Below are 13,042 nucleotides of genomic sequence, written 5' to 3'. Positions count from 1 at the left end.
TCTTATTTTTAAAAGTCGAACGTTTACGTATTCCAAATCCATGTAAAAACGCAAAACTATTATAGAATTCATATGCGTCATCAGGAGTATCAAAAACTTGTCTAATTAGTTCATTTGTCACTTCTTTTTCAACCGCAAACTCCAGGTCCATACCTTTTGTTTTCTCTATTTCAACATCGTAACCGTTATTTGTGATCAAATGCCCGTATGCATCAATATGTTCAATCAGACTTGTTTCAAAAACCTCCTTCTCTAATTGAACTTCTAAATCCATTATGGTGTGGATGTCCTGCATCAACAACAACAGAATATTAGAGGACGAAAACTGATAATCAACAAGTGAAAGAAAGTGTTAGAACGTGAATTAGTACAAGAACTTCTTAAGATTGACTGATTAACAACTTTGCTGATGTTATCTGTCATCACCTTTTGATTTAGTAAATGGAGAGAAAAAGCTCTTGAATGATTAATCTTCGTCTTGCTACATGAACCTGATCGGAAACCTAGGGTTTAATGAGCACGGTTAATAGCTTTGTGTCATACTGCATCAATATTCGTCTTTCTTACTTGTCGATCGGCGGTGAACTGTAGTACCTAGGGTTTGCAGGAACATCAGAGAGAAGAAGAGCAGGCTTGCTGTGTTTTGGGATTAGCTTTTAGGAATTTTTTTAAGTTTTTATCAAAACTACGTAGTTTTGATAGGTTTACCGTATAAGGTTGCGCATCTCACAGCACCGTATTCACTTTCCCCATTAAAGATCATCGATCTGGCACGTACCTGATCAGTTAGAGTAAGCTGCTGTCGATTGTAAGACGAAGGAGTTAGCCGCCTATCGAAGTAATGATCTTACTTGAACAGCTAATTTCAGACCTCAACTGGACAAGATCATAAGCAGCTTTATAACTGTGAGTCCGAGTACAACTGAAATCAAACTGCTCACAAAGTCACAATTGGTGATTTTAGTAACCTTTTATTTTGAAATATACACAAACAAATTAACCAAAATACACAAAAGTAAAAATGAAAGAATCATTAGTGTGCCACGTGGCAGATTCTGATTGGAGGTACATGTTAGTCTTCACTCTCATAAAACTGTCACATTATAACTACTATATTTAATTATGTAGCTTGTTATATTTCCTTATTTGTTTTGTTCCTTTTTGCTTCAATAACAAGGTCGAGTTTCCAAAACAGGCAATAGACGGGTCATAGGTTCTTTGGGTATCTCTTGTTGCTTAAAAATCTTACCTTTCAATTCATTACTGATCGAGTGATCATCACCAATATTTCCTCTTTAATTGCCGTGATTCTCTAAGATTCTATATAAAAATTTTTGATAGGATGTTGTGATAATATAGAAGTTAAATATATGCATCGGTGTTTGGGAGAAATGGTGCCTCTTGTAATTGGTTTAATATTATTGGTCATATATATATATATATATAAACGAAAACCCTAAAATCCTACGTGTCGCGATGTGGTCGCTCGCCCCTTTTATGGAAGCCACCAGATTGCTTAATTTTTATATGGAGCCCTCTCATTGATTTAACCCAAATTCATGGGTATGGGTCTTACCAAAACCAGATAACTCTTAAACGGGTTATAACATCTCATTAAATTAAAAATTAATCTTACCAATTATTTGATGTGAAAATCCTATAAAATAAGGATATACTAAAATTTAATATCCAATTTAAAAAGAAAAAGATATTATTTATAATTAATAAACAATTTTATTGTAAAAAACATAAACGGGCCATGTGTTACCAAATCCAGATAGCTTTTAAACGGGTTATAACATATCATTTATTTATGAAACTCTTTCATCATCTTACAATAAAGAAAATTAAAATCCAAAAAATAAATATTAAAAAACGAAAAATGTAAAACAACCATTCTCTCAAGCCATCAGATTGACTTTATTTGTAAATGGAGGTTTCTCACGCATTTGACCTGAATTCACGGGTAAACGTATCACCAAACCTAGATAGCTCTTAAACGGTTTATAACATTTCATTATATTAAAAATTAATCTCATAAAATATTTGATATGAAAATCCTATAAAGTTGGAATATACTAAAAATTAATATCATATTTTATTAAAAAAAAGATATTATTTATAATTAAGAATCAATTTTATAATAAATAAAATAAACGGGTAATAAGTATTACCAAACCCAGATAGCTTTTAAACCGGATTATAACATATCATTTATTTGTAAAACCATTTTATCATCAAACCTCAAGTATATTAATTATTAACTTTATTAAAATAAATAAAATTAAAATCCAAACATAAATATATAAATATTAAAAACGAATAATGTAAAATAACTCTCGTAATATAAGAGATAAAATCTAGTATAAATATATATATATATAGAGAGAGAGGGTAAGTATAAATTAAAAATCCAAGTAAATTGGAAAAACCCATGAAAACCCAACCCTTAGTTGTCATTGTTCCACATCTACATCTTTTCACATTTTATAAATTAATCGAAAAGGTTATTACTGTCTTTTAATTTAGGTACCCTCTTTCTCTCTCTCCTATGTCTTTTCATTATCTCACCTCAACATTCATATCAGATTAATTCTCTCTCTCTCTCTCTCTCTCTCTCTACCCTCTTTACAACACATTCATATCAGATTAATTCTATCTCTCCTTACCAAAGATGCTAGATTTGGAAGAATCTAAAAGGGACAACTACTTTATTCCGAACACATAATCGATATTGTTGCAAGGAGGCTAGATCTAAATTACGAGCTAGGAAAGAAAGAGTTTTTGACATAGATAATGGGTAGCCTTCATCCCTCCTTCACAAGCAAGCAAGACCTTTGAAATAAGAATTCAGATTTGGTAACAATTCTAAATCCACTGTCCAGGTACTCAATCTTCGAAAAATCATTTTTTATATATAACATGAGGTTCAATTGATGAACAAAGAAGCAGATGCAAACTATGGTTTCTAATTTAAGTTTAAATCTTGCTTCTAAAACAAAAGAAATAATTTATAAATTTAAATCTGTAGTTTTTCCCACACACAATTTAAAAATATATGGATTTTTAGATATTTAGATTTGTATATTTTATTCAACTTGTAATTACTAAAAAAAGAGAGGGATAAGGTCGAGTATGTGTTGAAATTAAGTTTCCAAATTCTTAAAGAAAAAAATTCATCTGTCTACAATTAGTTAAAAATTAAGATTCCTAGTAAAAAAGAAAAAGAAGAGTAAACGATCAATTAGTTTTATGATCAAAAAAGGTGATTTAGTATTAGGTGATTTAATTGCAATTAAAAAAAAAGACAATAACTCCAAGCGATAGTAATTTTATGTAACTTGTCATTAGGGGTGTAAACCCTAACTTATCTCGATCAGGCTTGAGCTTGGCTTGTTTCAAGCTTTTTCTCTTAAGATCGAGCTATATGCCCTAGAAATAAAATAAAATAAAATGGGGTTAAAGTGTGCCAATTTTAATATTATTATTTACTAGTATTAAGCCCCCGCGTTGTGGCGGGGGCGTAAAACCGTGCCAAATAGCACCCATGTCACACCTCCTCCAGCGACCACCAATACCGAAAAACTCTAAAAAAACGAAAAAAAGTAAGACCAAATGAAAAATAGACGTAAAAATGTTGAACCATGCATGGAAAACAATAACTAAGTCGATGAAGGACCTGCACATTCTGATGGGGCCGCTAAACGGGAAAATAGGTGTAAAAACGTTGAACTACTACATTGCGACGTGTTAACCCGCAAAGTTTAGACAAACACGTAAAACAAAAAATTTGTAAAAGTTGAAAAACATATGGAACCAAAGTTGAAAGAGAAAAGTGTTGGGGTTAAATTCTAAAGGATGTAAAGGTATTGAAGTTACAAAAAAACAAAAATAGAGTCGACCCACTAAAGGCCAAGGTACAAACCATGATACATGCTTAAGTTGCTATCATTTTTAATAATATTTGGAATCACGCCCAATATTCGAGTGAGACTTCTTGAGACGGGATCCCAACCGTCCATGCTGACTTTGACGCTCCAAGTTTAACTCACCCAAGAACACTATCAAGGAGGAAACTCATCATTGTGAAAAAACTCTCTTAAGTTAGGTTTCGAACTTGAAACCTTAGAATTCTAAGTTTTAACCAACATTTCATTCTATTGAACCAAAAGACGAACTACACATGCAATATAATATACTTAGTGGCTTACAAGGGAAAAAGTAGTGAAAAACCTTAAAATTAAAGAAAGGCCAAGTTGCAAGTCAAATAGCACCTTGTAGAAAAGGAAGTTCATAACCCAGGTTACAACTCAAATAACACAATGTACAAAGGTTAAAGCAACAAAAGTTTGCAATTGTAATATATATATGCAATATTGGTTTTAAAAAATTTCAACTATGGCCTATTGGTAAATATCAGTCCCAACTTTACATTTGTCTGCTGACCGTCTCAACTATTGATGAATTTGTTTTTAACGGGCCGCGACTAACGGATGTTAACTCTGTTAGTGATTTGCTGACGTGGACCTTCTTCTCCGGCCGAAAACTTGCCAGAAACCTGTAACTCGCCTCCATTCTCCCTAATATCGTTACTCTATCTCTCTCTATCTTTCCCCTCATTTGAAACCTAACCGACGTGCCGCCGTTGTTGTCTTCGGCGAAGTTCACCCTCGTCAATCGTGCACCATTCGAGGTAATTAACACATCATTCAACTCGTTTTTATCCTCTTAACAAAAGCCCTATGCTTATTTTGTAAACAGTGTAACATTGATTTCAAATTTTTGAAAATAAAATCGGGTTTGGTATATAAGGATTGGCCAGATGAAATCTACTTCATTTTCTAATTTCCGATGTCTTTTGAAGAGGGAGGGAGACGGTGTGACGATATTAGGGAGAATGGAGGCAAGTTGTAGGTTTCCGGCAAGTTTCCAGCCAGAGAAGAAGGTCTACGTCAGCAAATCACTAACGGAGTTAATATCCGTTAGTCGTGGTCCGTTAAAAACAAATACACAAATAGTTGGGACGGTCAGCAGACAAGTGTAAAGTTGGGACTGATATTTACCAATAGGCCATAATTGGGATTATTTAAAACCAATATTCCTATATATATATATAGTAAGGATAAATTTAGTTTTATTCTTAAATATATGGGACGTCTATATAAACATAAGACCAAATTATTATGACATAAAAATAATTAATAATAAGTCAGTAAGCAAAACACGTACTACCCATTACAAGTAACACGAGTTACATCGTCAAAGTTTGCTTGTATGTTTAGTTGCTAATTAAGACTTGGGAGGTGGACCCACTGAGTCGGTTATAAAGTTATTGGTGTTTGTTGTCTTAACAATTTATGAAAATTCTTTTGATCTTCAGCGTCATTCATCAGTTTTAACCTACGTATTTTTAGAAGTACGTGCTATCAAGTAATCAAGATTAAATTATTACAAAGCTTAATAGTACCAGAGGAATAGAAGATTCACTGGATGATTGATATATGATGGCTTAAGTAATTTTTAACAGAAACCTTGTAACTATAGTTATAATTAAACAAAAGTTTTGTGAACTTTGGGTTTTAAATCCCTTGTATAAGTTGATATTTTTAAATCAAACATTTTTCTCTACGTAACAAACTTTGATCATTTGAAAAAAGTGATACTAACTATTAGTTGTCATGCATTCAAGCCCCCGACCCGGGTATGACATGTTGATATAAGAGTCATTGATTTTAAAGAATTAGATACTTGACAAAGTATATGTATGCTTTAACCAATTTAAGTTTAAAGGAAGACATTTTTACCCATCTAAACGCTATTAGCATTCAAAAAATAAGACACGTAATGTTTCTTTTCTTTTTTTTGTCAACTTTTAGTCTTGTTCCTTAACACACGCGTGCATACGCGAGCGCACACACATATTAATTATTTGGCTCTGTTTCAAAAAATGGTGATGGTGTTTTGTTAATCAACATAATGATATTTGGGTTAAGATTATTAAAAATATTCAAGGGAATTGGGGAGGAATTCTTGACGAGACTAATTATATTGGGTCAGGTTACGGAGTTTGGCACCATATCGTTAAATCTAGTAGGATCCTTCATGATAAAGACTATTGCTCGGAATACTTTAAAGGGAAGATGGGAAACGGGAAGGATTCTAGTTTTTGGGATGATGTATGGCTAGGAGATTTCAAGCTTCGAGACAAGTTTCCGAGATTATTTTGATCAGATACGAATCAGAGATGTTCAGTTGCTTCTAAACGAGGTGTAAAAAGCTTGGATATGGTCTTGGCGGAGATCAACCTGTTAGAGGAGGAGTGGAAAGGGAGCAATTCGACCTTTTGATGGCGGATATTTCTCAAGTTGTTTTCAACAATAATCGTGATTTGAGGATTTGGGATTTCAGTGTTGATAAGCAGTTTTATATGAAAAACCAAAAGGGTTCATATCAATTGTATGTGTTTATCGGATTGGGGTGAAACTACTCGCTTGAATAGGTCGTTGCCCATTAAGGTAAATATTCTTGCTTGACGAATTCCGCATAATCGCTACGGGCAAGAAAGAAAACGTTATTCATGACATTATTATTTCTGCGTGGTGGTTCATTTGGCATGCACAAAATGAAGTGGTTTTCTCAAGTGAAGTTAATACTAGAGATCTCATTTTTGATTCTATTCTTATTCATTTGTATGGATAACAAATAAAGATAGAGTATATAATGTTAGCTGGATCGAGACTTCTTGTAATGTAACTATTTGTTTTTCTTTACAAACGTTGTTCGTTTTTTCATATAGCCTTTCCCGCTACCTTATCTAACTATTTTATTTTCACTAATATCGAATTGGTGTGTACATGGACATTTTGAGAAGTTGTGATTTTTTATTAGAGTTGTTTTTGAATGGAAAACAAGCCTAATCTTTGATAATACGTACATTTACATTTGTTAAATATATTTTTCTACTCATGGCATATTAATTAACTACAATATTAAAATTCAATAAAAGCTTAATTACTATTTATTATTAAAAAAATATTTTTATTATGCTTATCATTACACATCATAGCAATCGATAACAAAATGTAATATTTTGGTCATTTACAACAATAAATTCAAAATATATTGCATGCCTACGTCTTACATATTATAAATAACTTGATATATCAGTTTAACTATTTATCCACACATAAACATAGTTTACTCGGTATAGAAAATGTCTTTCGAAAAGAAGATAGTCATAAACCTCACTAGTTATATATGACACAATAAACAATGGAGAAATTGAGTTGCCAGAACGAAGGATTAAGGATGCATTAGAACCAGTTATAGGTGAGAATTTGCTAAATAAAATCTGTTCCGGAAGCAAGAAACTTGAAGTTGTTTTGGTAAACGAAGTAGATCGACAAACATTTAGTGTAACGTTTGAATGTGATTCGGGTAAATTTGTTTTCAAAAAATTCACACAAGTTGTTGATAGTCATCGCCTTTGCACCGAGTATTCCCTTGAGTTCTATCTAAAGAAATTCCGTAACCAAAAACTATATATTGGATTCAAGTTAGTGAGTCGCTAACCCGCTGACCTACTATAATAGGAGGGCGATGAAGGTGAGCATGCAACAACATCAAAGCGCTATATATGTACCATATTGAGACTGAAGGCATGAATATGTTAATACTAGTTCAAGTTATTTGGTTGATTGAAGGTGAGTAACAACATCCGAACCTGGTTAGTAATACGATGTTTGTATAGAGAATGATTAATTTCTTTGATTCTTTTCTTGAATATGATGTGGCGTTATACCGGGCTTAGACGAGCATAGAGAAGATTGAAGCAAGAAATAGAACTTTGTAATATTAATGTCTATGTTGTTTATGTGAACAAACAGGGGCGGATCTAATACGGGTTCATTGGAACCCACTGACTTCCTAATTTTACGTTAAAATGAAATATAAAAAAACTTTAGTGAACCCAAAAGATTTATAGAAGTGAACTCATGTCAAAAGGTTGGTTGAACGTAATGGAACGGAGGAGGAATGGAATGAAAGAAAGAATTGAATGGACAATAGAATGAAATGACTCTTCCTTTGTCATATTTGGTTAACCTACAGGAATGAATAAATGAATTATTATTTTTTGTTGTTTGGTATAAAAAAATAAAATATAATAATATAACGTATGAGTGAACTAGAAATGACAAAAATATTCATATTTTAAAATTTAAAACTACAAAATATAAAATAAAAATTGCAATGCCGATGGTGGCGCCGGCTATGGTGGTGGCCATGCATCAATTGTGATGGTGGCGGTGGTGGTACGGCGATGATGGTGGTGGTGGCAGCGACGGCGGTGGTGGTGGTGGTCAGGTGGCGGAAACGGTGGTGGACAGGTGGTGGCATGGTGGTGGTGTGGCGGTGATGATGGTGATCGTGACGGAGGCGGTGGTGGTGGCGGTGGCGGCAGCGGTCAGGTGGTGGTGGTAGTGGTGGTGGTCAGACAACAATAGTAATGGTGGTTGCGATGGTATGACAATGACAATGGTGGTGGCGGATCGGTGGTGGTGGTGGTCAGGTGGTGGCAGCGACGGCAGTGGCAGTGGTATGGCGGTGGTGGTCAGGTGGTGGCGGCGGCAGCGGTAGTAGTGGTCAAGCGGTGGTGGTTGTCAGCTGGTGTTATTTAGAGAGTAAGGTGAAAGAGGAGTGGAATGAAAAAAGGAAGGAGGTGGAAAGAAATGGATTTGATGGAATGGGATTCCTTATGAAATCGTTAATTCCATTCCATTGACCAACAAAACACCCATGTTTTCATTCTCTCGTAATGACTCATTCCATTCCCCCTCTCATTCCTACGTACCAAACGATACCTTAAGAAGCTAAAGTGATAAATTCCTTGTTCCAATAACTCTTATAAGCTTGAAAGGTCTCAAGTTCTAATCTTTCTATGATTGATTTTATTACTTTTTTTTATAGTAAACCATCACTGTGTTATTGCTTATTAGGTGGGGTTTTAAATAACTTAAAAAAGAACGTTTTCGCTTCCGATTATTTCTAGACTTATTCACACATCATGCATTCACAACCCATTGATTGTAATATTGTTTTTCCATTTTTATTGGCCTTGCATTTTTATTATGTGTTTTTAAAACTAACATATTGTTTTGTTATGGTATCAAATTATATAATATCTCCAATTTGACCCGACTAGTGAAAAGCTTCATGTTTGATTGTATGAATTTGAAAACCGAAAAAAAATGAACCTGAGAAAAACATTATGGATCCGTCACTATGAACATGGCATGTTAAATATGCAACTATACCAAACATACATGTAGCAACTTGACATTCATCAAACAAATGATTCCTAGATTCCACCGCACAAGAACATATAGGACATGAATAAATTCATTAGAGCAGTCGTGGTGGTATAACACCACCGGCGTTACTATACCCCCTCCACGTAGGAAGTCGTCGCCACATCCCCATACCTCCCTTTAACACTACATTGTACCCCCTTCGTTTTGTTAACTTGTTGTCGCATCCCTTAACACTGGATATAACACCGCTCCGTCGCAATATTTAAGGCAGATGAGACATCAATTGTTATAACGTCGGCGCTATACTCATCAATAACGAGCAGCCTTATAATTGCAAATATTCCTTAGATTACATTTTCTATTAATAAATTTGTGTTTTTTTTAATAGTCTTGTTATGATTTTGAAATACAATGCAGTTAAAAAAATATAATAATTAATAGAGTGTAACATTTTTTTGTATGGGTGCTTTGGATAAAGCATACAAATATGTTTGATATATAGTTGCATATATTAATTATTATTATTTTAACTGCATTGCATTCCAATAGCTAAATTATTGTACAATATGAAATTATTGTATGATATGAATATTGAACCCGTGACCTTCTCTTTCATACCTAATACCTATACTATCTTACCATCCTATTAAATTGGGAATGACAAAGGGTAACGATTAGTGAAATGCATGTAAGATATTAATGATTAAAGCAAAATAAAATAATTAATAACCATTAAATTCACCATATGTAGGTCATGGTTAGTTGGATGTTGGAGGCAATAACTCACTGGAATAGTAAGACTGAAAGCTTGCATACTAGAGATAAAGTCAAGTTTAAAACTTAATTTATTGTATCTTAATTATATGAAAACATGTTTTTTTTTTTCATGAGATCAGATATTCAACTATAAACATGTTTTTTCTTTTTCAAAGTGATGTTCTCACCACAGTGATTAAACAAGGAATTTTGAAAATATGTAAGAGATCTTTAACCAAAAACCTAAAAAGAGTTTTTGTGTTTTTTATGTGATTACAGAACTATTTGGTTAAATTGTCATTGACGGCAAGTTAGTTGTCATTTTCCAATTCAATTTCCATGTTTGAGAGATAAATATGGCGAAGAATGGAGAAAAAACACTTTTTTCTTGTCACTATCATGTGAGTTTGTGATTATTATTTTTTATATAAAAAAATAAAGGAAATTTAAGTTATCTGTTTATTCATATTTAGAGTTAAGATTGAAAAAATTGTAACGCGAAGCTATAAAAAGGAAAAAAGGTGTTTGCATGTGTCTCCAATAATTGTTATACGTTATTTTATATATACTGTTGATCAAATTTTACTGTGTTTTTTACTCTCATTATATATTATATTGTTTCTCATGAAATTAACTGGTCTATGAGGGTATTTGAACCGTTGAATCATCTTGCCCTGACCGTAATAAGTCAGGAAAAGGGGAGTTACAAGCAGCTGTTTCCTCTCACACGTCGCTCCTTCTTCACTGACAACCGCTGTTGCTGTACGTACACATATTTCACAACTGATTACCTCAAAAACTGGCTTCCTGTTCTTCTCCCTCAATAGTTATGTGAGTTCCAGGGGATTTTATCACTATGATTCAATAAGCTGATTGCTAATTTGGAATAAAGACCACCACCTTGAACTATGTATGCCAACAACCTTCAAGTTATTGGCACCTTTTGTTCCTGCCTCGGATTACTCCGGCCTCTTCGTCCCCGTCGATCACAACGTCACCGGCGTGGCGTAGCGTAGGTTCTTTCGTCCAACATAATGTTGCCGGTGAGAAGAATTTGTTTTCAGTTGTTAATTTGCGTATCAAGTTTTGAGTTTTATGAACAGTTGAAATATGGAGTTCCTAATGAATGCTTTAGGCATGGTCAGCTCTCATATAGAAATTGCAAAGGTAAGAATCATTAACCCAACTTGTTGTAGTAATATATATTCTATTATTCTTTCTCCATTGAAGGTTTTGTTTATTGTTATCATCTTATCTTTTTTTTAGGTACAAAATTGTTTGTGCTTTAATTATGTGATCTTGTATTGCTGCTAAGACTTTTAATTGAACTTTATTACATCCTAAATGGACAGTGACAAGAACATATGCCCCTCTTTCACCAATCTAGGTTACTATCTTACATCCATGTGTCAATTTCATCTAATTTGAAGTTAAGATATGTAAGTTTGAGGTTTTATGTTGAGTCTGTATCGTTTACTAATTTATTATTTGTATCTTGACTGATTACATTAATACCAAAGATGAGGCCAGCAAACAATCGTTGATTGATGAGAAGAACAATTCCTCTGGTGATCTGATCGTCACAAATGTGAGTTTATTTCCAATCTAAATCCATTTTCAATTTCAGTTTTGTAGTTATATCGTGATGTTCACTTTGATAATTCGAAGAGCGATCGATGTAGATAAGGAAAAGAATATAATTTAAATGGAATCCAATAACGTTGACCAATACAATGAAGATTTGATCTTGATCTGACATCATGTGTTAAATTTTTTTCTCTGGTTTGTTTTGACTTTGGTGTTGTCAATAGGAAAACAATGCATGATGGAGGCCATAGCCAATCACAACAAAACAAAATTTGCAGGAGAGCTATAAAAAACATGAGGTTTGAGAGCAAGGAAGTTCAAGAAGCCGATAAAAGTGAAGATGCAACAATGTCTTTTATGATATTGATAAAAATGTGTTCTTACCAAGTAAACGCTCCATGTCAAAGGTAACAGTAACATTATGCTTAAACTTTTGATTTTCTTAATACTTTTTATGGCTTAATTGAACCATCAGTTAATTGTTTTGTTCAGTTATGGCCATGTTGAGTAACTTTATCATTATTTGATTTTGTGAATTTTGTGTACATGACACTGTAAGTCATAATGATCACAAACTGATATGAGAACTATGTATTTGCAGGTAATTTAATGTATTGATTCTGGTTTGGTTATCTTTCGGGAAACAAGATGGCACTTGAAAAATTGTAACTTCAAGGTATTTAAATATCAAATTTGATGGGTATAAAACTAGAATTGCCTACAGTTGATGATATTATGATTACCGTAAGTTTTAATTTTGACACAGGTATAAGTATTTTTGACGAGCGATTTTTGTGAACTTTGTCTATAGTTGGATTACAAAATTTATGGACAGTGTGTTGCACTGTACTTCACCTTTGTTATGGAGTAGGAACAATACAGTGATGCTTGCTGGGGTACATTTGATTATGGCTCCAATGAAAGCAACTTCAAAATTGTTAAAAGATTTGTTGTTTTTTTCTTAAGATATGTCTAAAAATGTGATATTTTTCTTTTGTATACTTTTCTAAGATATGTTATATTATCATGTATTCACACCTTTTAGATCTTTTTTTTTTAACAAATAATGTTTTTATAGAATGCAAAGATGTCACATCCCGATCCAGGGCCTAGGAGTGTGACCAATAGTTGGTACCTGTTTTGTAAATATATCAGAGTAGCGGGTTTATTTTAGCGGAAGTCTTAAATATTAAAATATTAATTTACGTTGTCAAAACTACTCGGGAATTAAACACCCGAGCTTCAGGTTTACAATATCGTAATATTAATAATACAAGGATTTATAATATTCAAAAACGAACCATCTCGAGCGATCTTCTATGACTCCAATCCTTGTATATCATCTATTATCATCTAGTTACCTGCAAGGGTGGGAAAAACACGTCAGC

The 13,042-nt window shown here is 33.3% G+C and overlaps 1 protein-coding gene across 1 annotated transcript in view; it reads right to left on the bottom strand.

Moving 5' to 3' along the window:
- LOC143629006 (protein FAR1-RELATED SEQUENCE 5-like) overlaps positions 1–13,042 on the bottom strand; it is a 29,460-nt gene that overhangs the window by 959 nt on the left and 15,459 nt on the right. Inside the window, exons 2-4 of the mRNA XM_077098410.1 lie at positions 872–922; positions 779–830; positions 28–289 (exon numbers count right to left, since the gene is read on the bottom strand). Coding sequence (XP_076954525.1) covers positions 28–289; positions 779–830; positions 872–922 — 365 coding nt within the window. The remainder of the gene's footprint in view (positions 1–27; positions 290–778; positions 831–871; positions 923–13,042) is intronic.

This window comes from Bidens hawaiensis, unplaced genomic scaffold (assembly GCF_021521415.1).
Source record: "Bidens hawaiensis isolate Kalapana, Puna unplaced genomic scaffold, B.hawaiensis_p1.1 tig00005142_1, whole genome shotgun sequence".
NCBI classification, from domain to species: domain Eukaryota; kingdom Viridiplantae; phylum Streptophyta; class Magnoliopsida; order Asterales; family Asteraceae; genus Bidens; species Bidens hawaiensis.
This window is presented reverse-complemented; position numbering and strand designations above follow the sequence as displayed.